The 11,316-nt window shown below is 40.7% G+C and overlaps 3 protein-coding genes across 3 annotated transcripts; 1 reads left to right on the forward strand and 2 right to left on the reverse strand.

The window, feature by feature from the left end:
* Positions 1-1,763: 1,763 nt before the first annotated feature.
* On the reverse strand, positions 1,764-2,850 carry LOC131887407 (plectin-like). Its single transcript, XM_059236006.1, has 2 exons — positions 2,525-2,850; positions 1,764-2,340 (listed from the first exon to the last, which is right to left on the reverse strand). The coding sequence occupies exons 1-2, from the start codon at positions 2,671-2,673 to the stop codon at positions 1,779-1,781; spliced, it is 711 nt and encodes a 236-aa protein (XP_059091989.1). The 5' UTR covers positions 2,674-2,850; the 3' UTR covers positions 1,764-1,778.
* A 470-nt stretch (positions 2,851-3,320) lies between these two features.
* LOC131887406 (tropomyosin Cha f 1.0101-like) lies at positions 3,321-6,302 on the forward strand. Its single transcript, XM_059236004.1, has 2 exons — positions 3,321-3,893; positions 5,750-6,302. The coding sequence occupies exons 1-2, from the start codon at positions 3,538-3,540 to the stop codon at positions 6,183-6,185; spliced, it is 792 nt and encodes a 263-aa protein (XP_059091987.1). The 5' UTR covers positions 3,321-3,537; the 3' UTR covers positions 6,186-6,302.
* On the reverse strand, positions 6,272-9,407 carry LOC131887401 (latrophilin Cirl-like). The gene is made up of 5 exons (XM_059235998.1): positions 9,382-9,407; positions 9,115-9,230; positions 7,302-9,031; positions 7,073-7,216; positions 6,272-6,999 (listed from the first exon to the last, which is right to left on the reverse strand). Exons 3-5 carry the CDS (start codon positions 9,027-9,029, stop codon positions 6,445-6,447), a joined length of 2,427 nt encoding a protein of 808 aa, XP_059091981.1. The 5' UTR covers positions 9,030-9,031; positions 9,115-9,230; positions 9,382-9,407; the 3' UTR covers positions 6,272-6,444.
* Positions 9,408-11,316: the final 1,909 nt, after the last annotated feature.

Genomic DNA, 11,316 nt, shown 5'->3' on the forward strand with positions numbered 1-11,316 from the left:
TTTTAAAATGGTGTTATTGCAACCAGTCAAAAAATCCACAAAATATTCGTTACTCGCTCCTTTTTTTCACGCTCCAAAGTGGCATTTGATTCTCATTTGCCAACTGAGGAAACGTAAAGCTTTTAACCAATCGTAATAAAAAAATTATGTTTTTAACATTTTCCTTTATCTTAAATAAAGAAGCGCAAGTATGACAATTGTGCTTGCTTTTGACTGGATATCCATCCATGAATTTAGGCACAGTGTTCTGACAGGGAAATTTCATAAACTTGAGAATTTCTAATACTGTTTTTCCATAATGAATTTTTGTTTCATGGTTGCAAATGTTCACTAATCATTAGTTGAGACAAGGAAAAAGATCTCAGTTTTAGATTTGATTAAAATCTAGACATTTAGATATTTCATATCATATGAAGTAGGTAAGTGCTACGTACCCCAGAAGAATGTAATACATTTAAAACTAATACTCGGTAAGCATTCTAAGACACCCTAAATATTTGGAAAATAATTCAAATATTCAATTTGATTAATTACTGATTAATTAACTCTAATTCTTTGGTCGATCAAGTAATATAAGAAAATAAAAGTTAATTAATATGAATAAGTTTTTCGTCTTGAACTGTTGGGAATTCCATTCCCAATTGCGGTAAGGAAGCCCGCACAAAAAAAAAATTGTCAAAGACTATCATTTTTTATACGCTTTCAATGATAGTTTCAAATAACAGCGAAAAAATGAAGCCGAAGTTAACGAATCAGTTTTCTTTCATTTGATTTTTCAAAAATACCGGTACAACATTGATTTTGCAATATAGCAACCTAATTTATATTACCTTAACTTTGTCTTGATTCGAATTTCCACCTGGAATATATCTATTTTGACTTTTTAAATTTGCCTTTTGCCTCACAAGTTTCAAATTTCAATATGGCAAGAGGCATGTTATCCCAATGAGATTGATACTGTTGATGTAGTTCAAATTAGGAGAAGAAATGATTTTGATATTATGCATTTCCATTAGCTTAGCCAAACGAACTTTGTAAGAATGGGAGTAAAGCAGTGCTAAGTAAATATACAATAACAATGCTCATTAGCATAACATACTGATAGAAACCCTGCAAATTTTAGGATTGTTTGACACAATTTTTTTACATAGTTAACATTTAAATACAAATTGGGATATAACCTATAGATGAGCTAATTGTAGAGGATTAGTAAATAATATTTTGATGGCTCCAAAATCATATATTAACTTCAATATTCACAAAATCAATTCAAATTTCCAATGCCGCAAAAGTAAATTTTCTTCCGTCAAGCCGAGAAAAAAAGTTTCCCGTTCAAGACGCTCAAGTTCTCCTCAATACTTTCAATAAGATAGGATTCCAAACTGAGGCATAAGAACCCAGCCGAATAGAGTTCCGTTTACGCCCTTGTTTTATTTAATGGAAAATAATTTTCAGGATCAAGTTTGATGTCACTTTTCACCAAGACACTAGACTCTTTATGTTGCAATACAATGGATCAAAAAAAACATGCTTGGACACTGCATCAATACCAACATGCCTTTAACATTTCAAGAACTTCGGCAGATTCATTACCACTGAGGCGAGTTTTTTTTAAACGCTCGTACATCTAATTTGGGGCTTGGACGTTACTCAGACTGAGCATCCCCTAACCACTTTGGCCAGCGCATTTTTATAACTGTTAACATGCAAGCCCCTAACTTCGAGGGACGAGCTTAAAATACAGGTATTTTATTGGTATAAAATCAAGTATTTTCAAATCAATAATAATGTCTTACCAAAGCTTCCTCCTCTTTCTTTTTGGCCTCTTCAACTGCTTTGAGAGCTTCCCGTTCGCGCTTCGTTGCCATTAATTGGGCTCGTCGAGTTTTCAAGGACTCCTCATAGAGGGCGATCTGCTCAATTTTGGCCTTCACATTGGCGGATTTTTCTTCTAACCGACGAACTGTGGCGGCAATCTCATTAGCAGCTCGTTGACGTTCGACTTGTTCACTTCGTTCTTCGCAATCCTGGACGGCCAATTTCGTTTGCAATTGCTTCACAATGGACGCATAATCCACTTTCTTGGAAGGCAACCCATTTGAAGGCAACGAGTTTAGAATATCAGAAGTCGATGTTAAATTGGCAGTTTCTGAAGGACGTGCTTGATCAGCGGCGTGTTCGACCATTTGTTTGAGATGTTCCAAATCTTCAGTCAGTTTGTTTTGACGTTCCAATTTACCTTTGGCCTCGGAAAGAGTCTGTCGTGTGGTTTCCACTTTATTCTGAATGTCTAGATATCGTTCTTCCATTGTGCTCATCATGGCCTTCGATTGGGCCGCTCTGGAATAACATCGTTAAGCTTATCTTCTCTTTCCTTCCGCACATTCACCTTGACCATGACTTTATTTTGGTCCAAGAGAACAGGGGTGTACCTATTCGGGATTTCCCACTTCTCAAACGGCTAGTTCGTTTTGTGCACAATTGAGTGGTCCCAAAGTAATTATCAGTACAGAGGTGAACTTGCCTGTCTCTCGCTGCTTTCGCCTCCACCTCCCGCTGTTTAGCCAAACGATTGGCTTCTTCATTTCGAGCGATTTCTCGTTGAAGCTCTTCCAAGATGTCCTCCGGAATCTCGTCGAGGTTTTCCAAATCGGCCAAGATCTCTTGCATCATCGTGCCACCCAGAATAAGAACATATGGAGTGAAACAATCTCGATTATAGCTTAAATGAGGTCGCTGAGATTCACAAATCGTCGTCCACTCTACATGTGTCCTCGCAAAATGTCCCTGATGGAATCGAGAGAGTGGTCGAGTGAGCGAATCTTATGACACTGGTGGATTTCGTGGATCGTAATTCCTTCGGCCTCATTCCTCTTCCAATTTTGGGCAATGGGCCAATTTCCTTTTTGTTTTTTGGGTGCCCAAGCACAAGAACATCTGTATACTAATAGAAAGCTATGTAGTTCAGTCAACATGAAGCACAGGTCACTTTTATTGTTACAGTAACCTTTTTTACAACGTTATGATCTGAACCGGAAACGTCTGAACTCGGATGAGGCCAACCTTCAAAACATTGAAAACTATTTCAAATTTGCAATGCATATCCCTCTCTTGCTCTTGAAGGTTTGTTCTCAAAGAAGAGGAAACTCAGATGATAGAGTAACGCCATGCATTTTGCAGCTTTGATTTCGTTTGGCAATTTGCCCGAAGATATATCCACCGAGTTGCGCCTGTTCCACCCTGAGTTCATGTCCAAAATGAGCGTGCTCGAGATCTTCAAGATCCAGACAAGACGCGTCCCAAAAGCCCATGCAAGCCAGAGGCATGAACGTGAACGTGAACATGAAGATTTTCCTTTCATCTCCACGTTCTTCGAAAGCCGAGTAAATTATGTTCAAGATCATCAGCTGCCCTAAGGGGGAGAAAGTTTGGCCATAGGTAGACGCCCAAAACTCGAGAAGCGTAACAGAGAGAGGATCCATCGTAGGTTCCATTGTGTAGCTGTTGTTGTGCTCGTTGACGTCGTTGGTGGTGAAAATGGATACCATTCGATCAAAAATATATTTGTTGCACAATGAGCTCAGTCAAGCTCTTTTTAGTGCTTCAAATGCCGAAGAGAAGTCGTCCAAAACCACGGGCATGGCCAAGGACTTGGAAAACAGGCAAAGGGATCTGATGAAGAAGATTGCCAACAAAGAGAATGACCTGGACAAGATGGTGGAACAACTTGATAAAGCTCATCGTTCCATTCACGAAAAGGAGAGAGGCCTCGTTCAAGCCAAAGAAGATAAGAGAACTATTACGGCTGATATTGAAATCAAGGAGCAACTCTTAAGGGGCAACAAGGAGAAATTCGATGCCACTTCAACCAATCTCACCAATGTTTCATCCAGGTAATTAGATTAAATTAGAGAAAATTAAATTGGACTGATAGTTCTTGTTTCTCGACTTGGAAACATTTTTGAAGTACGAGGTGCTTTCAAAAATAAAAGAAAATCACTTTGATTTAGGAATAAGCTTAACAGCTTCGATTGCTCCTTTTGAAATACGTCACGGCCTATTTTGATTGAGCGCGTCTTAAAAAATCAATTATGCTAACTTTAACTTTGATAAAACTGTTTCCATTTCGCCCAAGTATGTTGACGACACCCGTGCCAAGATCAGAGTGATTTTGTTTTGGGTGAAGAACGCCAATGAGATCAAAAAGCTTGTAGACGACGCCCCTGTTATATCCGTCCATCCAGACTAAAAATTCGCGCCCTTCTCAAAATACAGTCAGGAGCAGAAGTATTCATAACGGCATGAAGAAACACCCAGTTTTTTTCTCGAAAAAACTGTAGATCAGTTTTATCAGTTACGCCAACGGACTTGAAATAAGAAACGAAGAAATCACAGTCTTTTAACCAGATAAACATGAAAACGACAATGTTCGGTCATTAATAACACTCAATAATCGTTCCTCATTAATTATTACCAAATTCTTAAAGGTGTCAACAGAAATCTTATTCCATTCTTCATGACCAAATGAATTTGATCTCCCTCCACATTGAGGTCCGAACTCATGGTAGACTAGTCCATCAAGGACTAGCTCGGTCTGCCAACTCAAATTCGTTGGTAAACCAAATATCATATAAAGATTGAAGGTAATAAATAGACGAATTATAACCTTTGATTTTAATAGTACTGGGGATTGCATTCCCTGTAGCGGTTAGAAAAGTCCGTGAAAAAACAAACCAAAAAAGAGAACTCTGGCGAAGCTTTTGGTGCATTCTTAAGAGTATTTTAAAGAATAATGTGCTTCAATACTAATATGAAAGGCAAATAATTCACGCGTTACCAATTCTTCTGAATATGGTGTTTTCGATTTATTGTGTGAGTATACGGTAGATAAAAAACAACAACGAAACATTGCTAATTTTTTGTCCGGGTAAAAGACTTATTTTGAGTGCGTCCGTGCAACTGCAAAAACTGACCTACATGCTATCAAGAAAAGCTTGTTTTTTTCATGATGTTATGAATACGTTTGCACCTGACTGTAGGGGGCGTCCTATATATCCTGTAACTGATCTGTGATTAAACTTTGCAGTACTTATCGGCAGTAAATTGATTGCATCAGAACAATTCTACTAAAAGGAAATCAATTATTTTATTTTGACCGCCCTTCTTTTTAAAGAGACTTTCTTGAGCTAGAGGCAGTCAACTCCAAATTGTTATTTATGGTGATTCAACCACGTATGGTAATATACCCTTTTCTACCCTTTTCGAGCTTTGCACAGGGTAATAAAATAAGCCCTTTTTTCCTGCCTGGTTCAGCAAAAGCAAACAGGAATTAGGAGTATTACGTAAGCTTTACTTTAAGTTTACTTTCAAATTTTTGTATTGCATCTTTTTGAGAAATTCGTCTGTGCTACTTTTTCAAATCGTCCTTCGTGGAACGTCACCCATTAACTTTGATGTGACAGAGTGCTCATTCAAAATCTATTCTCCTGCCTGGTTCAGTAAAAGCAAACAGAAATTAGGAGTATTACGTAAGCTTTACTTTAAGTTTACTTTCAAATTTTTGTATTGTATCTTTTTGAGAAATTCGTCTGTGCTACTTTTTCAAATCGTCCTTCGTGGAACGTCACCCATTAACTTTGATATGACAGAGTGCTCATTCAAAATCTATTCTAAAAAGCTTGGTAACCTTGATTTGCAAAAATCGATCGCAACCTCTAATGTCTGATCAAATGGGGTTGCTATTCTTTAGATCTGAGGCCTTGGAAAGAGGTCGAAAAGAGGTGGAACATCGTGTTCTATCATACGAGGAGACCATCGATAAATTGCAAGCGGATATCCGAGCCGCCCGTTATTTGACAGACGAAGCCAGTCGCAAATTTGATGAAGCCACCTACAAAATTGAAAAGATTGAACAAGTCTTGGAGAGGGCTCTGGCGAGGGCTAGTAAGGCCGAAGACAACGTGGATATTTTGGAAGAGAAATTGCGGAAAACCGGAAACGCTTTGACTCAAAAGGTGGCCATGAAGGAGAAATCGAGCAAGCGTGAAGACCATCTCAAGCACGAGCTCCGGCATTTACAGGCGTTGTGGAATGAAGCCGAATCTAGGACAGAGATGGAAGAGGATGAGGTCAAGAAGTTAGAAGCCTTGGAGAAGGTCCTGAAGAAAAAGTTCCGCAAAGGCTAGACAGATATGTAAAATCTCATAAACTCTGTCCAAAACAAATTAAAGCTTAATATTTAAAAAAAAAATGACAATGATGACGCATGGTACAGCCTTTGAATTAAAATTGTATTTATATTACTTGTATTGTACGTATATTGCTGAATGAACATAACTGACGACAAATCACAAAAACACGACTATTGTTCTCTCTGTTATATAGCATTGTTTTCGAAGACATTCACAGATTTCCTCATTTCTTGAACGATTACAAATCTTGAATTCAAATGAACTGACTATCCTGGAATTCAACGAGTCGCCTTCTGGCGGCGATTGTGGAAACATTCATGACATTCGACTCGGCCGCCATTGTTTTAGAAGCATGCAGCTGATGACTAGATGACGCTCTTGGTGGTCTGGGACGTTCCAAAGGGGAATGGGTTCTGGAATGCGGGACGGGAAAGTCCCGATGGATCATTCCAGCGCTGTAATAGCCACTGCTTTGAGAGCTATTTGAACTCCCTGCGGCGAGAATTGGGATTTGGATTGGTTGAAAGTGATTCACGCCCTCTGGTCGTTGGTACGGAGCCATGGAACCTTCTTCCAAGCCACTGCCAACCTCCACGTAAATGTGTTGGGATATACTGGCTCGATCAGGTGACGTGTGGGGTATTTGAGCATCTGTTAGCAATGGTCTTTCTGGCGTGCCAACCGCGTTGTGATGTCGAATCTCCGTAAAATAATCCATGGCAGTAGACTTTCTTCGAATGGACGAGCATGCACTCTGTGGACCAGCTTGAGGGCGAGGGTGGACTTGATTGGCTTGATTGGGTCCAATCTAGAAGAGGACATGTGTACAATGAGCAATTAAACAACTTCCCAAAAGTACCCCTTCATTTCATTATGTTTACCTCCATGTAGTATTCCATACTGGGTGTGGTGAAACTTCCTTGCTGGTGTGTAACGTAAATATTTCTAGATGGCGTGTCAGCATTGTCTTGTTGGAAGCAGGGCAATTTTCCTTTGTGGCAAGTATTTCTCCATTTGCGACGATTCTAAAAGGAACAACATTACAGTTGATAGATCAAAGTAGAGAAAAGATGATTTTCGTATGGAAGAATTTCGCGACCGAAAACTTACCTGAACCTTTCGGAAGTAGTCGAATCCGAGACCACATACAACAACAATCACAAAGATTACAAATAAGAGGACAACAATGCTCAGGACAATGGCCACGTGTGATCCAGTTTGTTCTGGAACCTCCTTGGCCTCCTCCATCAGAGCTAGCATTCCCAAATGACCACAAAGGCATTCTGAATGGGTTTGATTGGTGTCAACTAGCTTGCAGCCATGCCGTGACCATTCATGAAGTCGCTCATCCCAAAAGACGCATTGAGGATTGGTAACATTGTTCTTGAAAATGTGCTCGAAGGTCATCTTCAAAGGCTGGGGTAACAGAGGTTTGTGTTTGACCTTCATGGAGGCAAACACAATGTGCGAATTGATGAAGCCTTGAATCCCTTCATGCTGGTCAAATCCAATCAACGAGGCGACGTCCTTGAAAGCAAAGAAGATCATCTCTGCTCCGGAACGATCCATGTTCTCCATCATGACTAAAGATGGAACATCGATTGTGTCTTGATAACTCATCCACTCTTTCGTGGCTTTGGAAGCGTGGCTAGGGAATCGCATGTGGATCATATGATTAAAATTCATCTTCTTAACCGACATCAAGATATTTGGACTCGACACAGTGATCTCTTGATTTTCTTTAACAGCTTGAGGCAATAGAAGACCAGCAGCCTTCAAAGTGCGAGAGAAAAAAGTCATTGTCCTTCTTTGTTTCATGGGACCCAAATCCATCCATCCCGCCTTATTTTGAGGAGATACCATGATGCTTGCAGTTTTGATTATGCTTTGGACAATTTCCATGACGATGGCTTCTTTTTGTTGGATGGTTGGAATTTCAGGGAGTTCGTAAAGCATCTTCTCAGTCATCACTCCGATAGCATCAATTAGTGCCATAACATCCCCTCCAAATAGACCATTAAAGGCTGTATAGTGGGCCATTTCTTTTGCTAAATGAACCAACGACACCTTTCTCTTCAATTGTTCATGGATCTTGATCAACCAGAGCGATTTGCATCCCGACAAATCCGGATACATTGTCTCCCATTCCGAGTCATTCGAACATTTCCATCGAGCCTTGCCTTGAGTGCCCATGGGACAAGCCATGCTAACTTCTTGATTAATCCTCGTCAACGGCCATTCCAGTGTTCTCAAAACACGCGGAGGACAGAAGCGAACAGGACCTTCCAAGTCTGATTCTGATATCACGTGGGTAGTGATTAAAACGTCAGAAGCGATATTAGGAGAAAAACTTGGTAAATAGGAAATCGATTTGGAGAATCCAGTGGTAGCATCGGGGTTGATTGATTTGGCAGTAGTAGAGTCCATAACTGTAGAAGGGTCTAACGTTGACTCTGTTGTTCTTAAGGTCGAAGAAGTGGATGGAATAGAGGTGGTGGTGAGAAGTGACGACGAGATCTGGGGCTGGGGCGAGGAAGTCAAGACAATAGGCGCCTCACTGGTATCCATGATATTAGTGGACGTTAGTGAGGAGCTGATGAATCGAGCCGTAATGTTGCTGACTAGCTTCTCTTCCTTTGTGAGATTCTCCAGTTTGGTGGTGGTTTCCGGTTTGGGAGAAGCCGTTATCGGTACGCGGTTTCGAGGTCGAACTGGTTTGTGCGTGGGTGCAGTTGGTTTAGGAGACAAGTAACCTAGTTTGTAGAGGTCATACGATGACGAAGTGGTGCTTGACGTTGCCCATGAGGGGGCCTCGTAGGGCGAGGGTGTTGGATACATCTCTGGAAAAAGACAATTTGGGGGAGAAGTTTTAGAACCTTCGAGCTCACGCAACCTTGATTGATCAGTACTATGTCTTTCTTACCGTCGGGTGAAACGCAAGAGAAGTGAACTTCCAGGTATTTGGGAGAATCTGGACAAGGATCTAAGCCAAAGACATCCGTTTCAGAATGGACTTGGCAATCCGACTTGTTATCACATCTGAAATGAGCAAAGTTCGGGAGGGTGGTTATTCGTCATTTTACGGCTTTCCCGAAACTTTACTCGTAAAGTGAGCTCTAATTTGCCGACGTGGTTTCCAACCAGCCTGCCACTTTATATGCTATTGCAGAGCTTGTTCAAGAAGAATTACCATTTTTGCAGGATCCTCAAACTTCGTGGAGCCACACAATTCACAGAGAGGTTGCTCCTAATCTCCTCATTACAGACCGCAATGGAGAACCGCCCGAAATTGGCCCGTACGATGTGGATGAGATGATCATGCGGGCATTGGATCTCCAATGTCTCTCCCTGACAAGCATACAGGGTGGTGGTGGCGTTGTTTTGTGTGTCTTGGATGCTTTCTGTCATCTTTCCCTCTGAAAAAGTCAGGATAAAAGGAAACGTGAGAAAAAGTTGGGACGATAAGAAGACAACAACACGGACTAAAACGAGATGTTGTTATGGTTGATATTCTGCCCGTGTTCTTTGATGTGGGCGCGATCATTCTCGTGTAAAACGACACAGACTGGCCTTCGTTTTCACGCGGATTGATGGAGAAAATCAGCCAACCCTGAGAGAGTTGGAACGAATGCTGCTAAAAAATTTGTCAATGGAACAGAACTGTTTAAAAGGANTATGGTTGATATTCTGCCCGTGTTCTTTGATGTGGGCGCGATCATTTTCGTGTAAAACGACAGAGACTGGCCTTCGTTTTCACGCGGATTGATGGAGAAAATCAGCCAACCCTGAGAGAGTTGGAACGAATGCTGCTAAAAAATTTGTCAACGGAACAGAACTGTTTAAAAGGAATATCTATAAACCGCGTCTGAGGCGAGCTTTTTAGAAGAAAGTTTTCGACCAATGGAAAGAAGGTCTATCGAGTGGGAAAAAGGTGACCGTAGGATCAAATATCCCATTTCTAAACTTCGAAAAGGGCCGTGTTATTCAATCTTCCCCCTCTAGATCTTTGAAAGAAACCTGGTGAATCTTGTTCTTCAAAGCAGGTCAGTCTTCTTCATCCTTGATACGATAGAGTTTAGAGAAGCGACAAGGCCGCTTTTCCGAGAATCATTAATTGAATGGACCCCGTTTGAGGGAGAAAGATCTATCTCACAAAGCTTTTCCTCGAAGAGCTTTCATCATGGTCATGAGCAAATATAATTGTTTCAGTGTCTAGCTACTCTATGGCCTTTAATAGTTCACCCACTGTTATGTGGTGGTACTTCAGAACAGGGACATGCCTTTATGATACGACGAAACAAGAAAGAGCTTGCCTTGCACTAAAGTCAAGCCAAACTTATCCGTATTACGAAGTATATGATAATGGACTAGATAATGGTTTTGTTCTCTGCACCAGTCCACTATTTGGGTGTCTCCTTCTGACTCTCTTTCTTTCCTATCAAGAACAGAAACAAAGCCAGCCAATACCTCGGATGCAGGCACTTTTCCATTTGTACAAGTACATTGTGCGGGGATACTGCATGCACTTTGTAGTTCCGTAGTATGTGTGTACGTATGTAAATCTCCCGCAAAGCACACACTCGAGCTCATTGTGAAAGAGGGTAATTGAGTTGGTTCACATCTTAATGGAAAGCATTAAATACAGCTGGTCTGAAACTTCCCATTCTCTCAGACACTATCAACTACACATCAAAGCCTAATTCGATTTGATTGGCAAAGTTTCTGGCACAAACGGAAGGGACAGCCTGTTATAAAGCGTACGAAGAACGACCGTTGTCCAATCTTTCTGGAAATCTCTTTCTCAAGATAATCATGGTGCACAAAAGAGTGATCACAGTTGTCTTTCATCGGAATATATAACCAAAATGCCATTTGGATGTAAGGGACAGACAACAAATGAGAGTTGCTCTGGAGGAACTGTCGTTCGTTTTCCATTGATTTTATTCACCCTTTGATCTTTGATAGGGGAAAGACAAAGGTGTATGGGACCTTGATAAGACATTAAGATCCACAAAAAAGATGTCAAAGAATTAGATGCAATGATAAAGAAACCCAAGACTCCAACCTCTTTGGTGTATCCTGCAGATAGTGGTATTAGCACAAGTTTCTTTGTGTCTCTCCTTGA

The sequence above is a fragment of the Tigriopus californicus genome, chromosome 9 (assembly GCF_007210705.1).
Source record: "Tigriopus californicus strain San Diego chromosome 9, Tcal_SD_v2.1, whole genome shotgun sequence".
NCBI lineage: Eukaryota > Metazoa > Arthropoda > Copepoda > Harpacticoida > Harpacticidae > Tigriopus > Tigriopus californicus.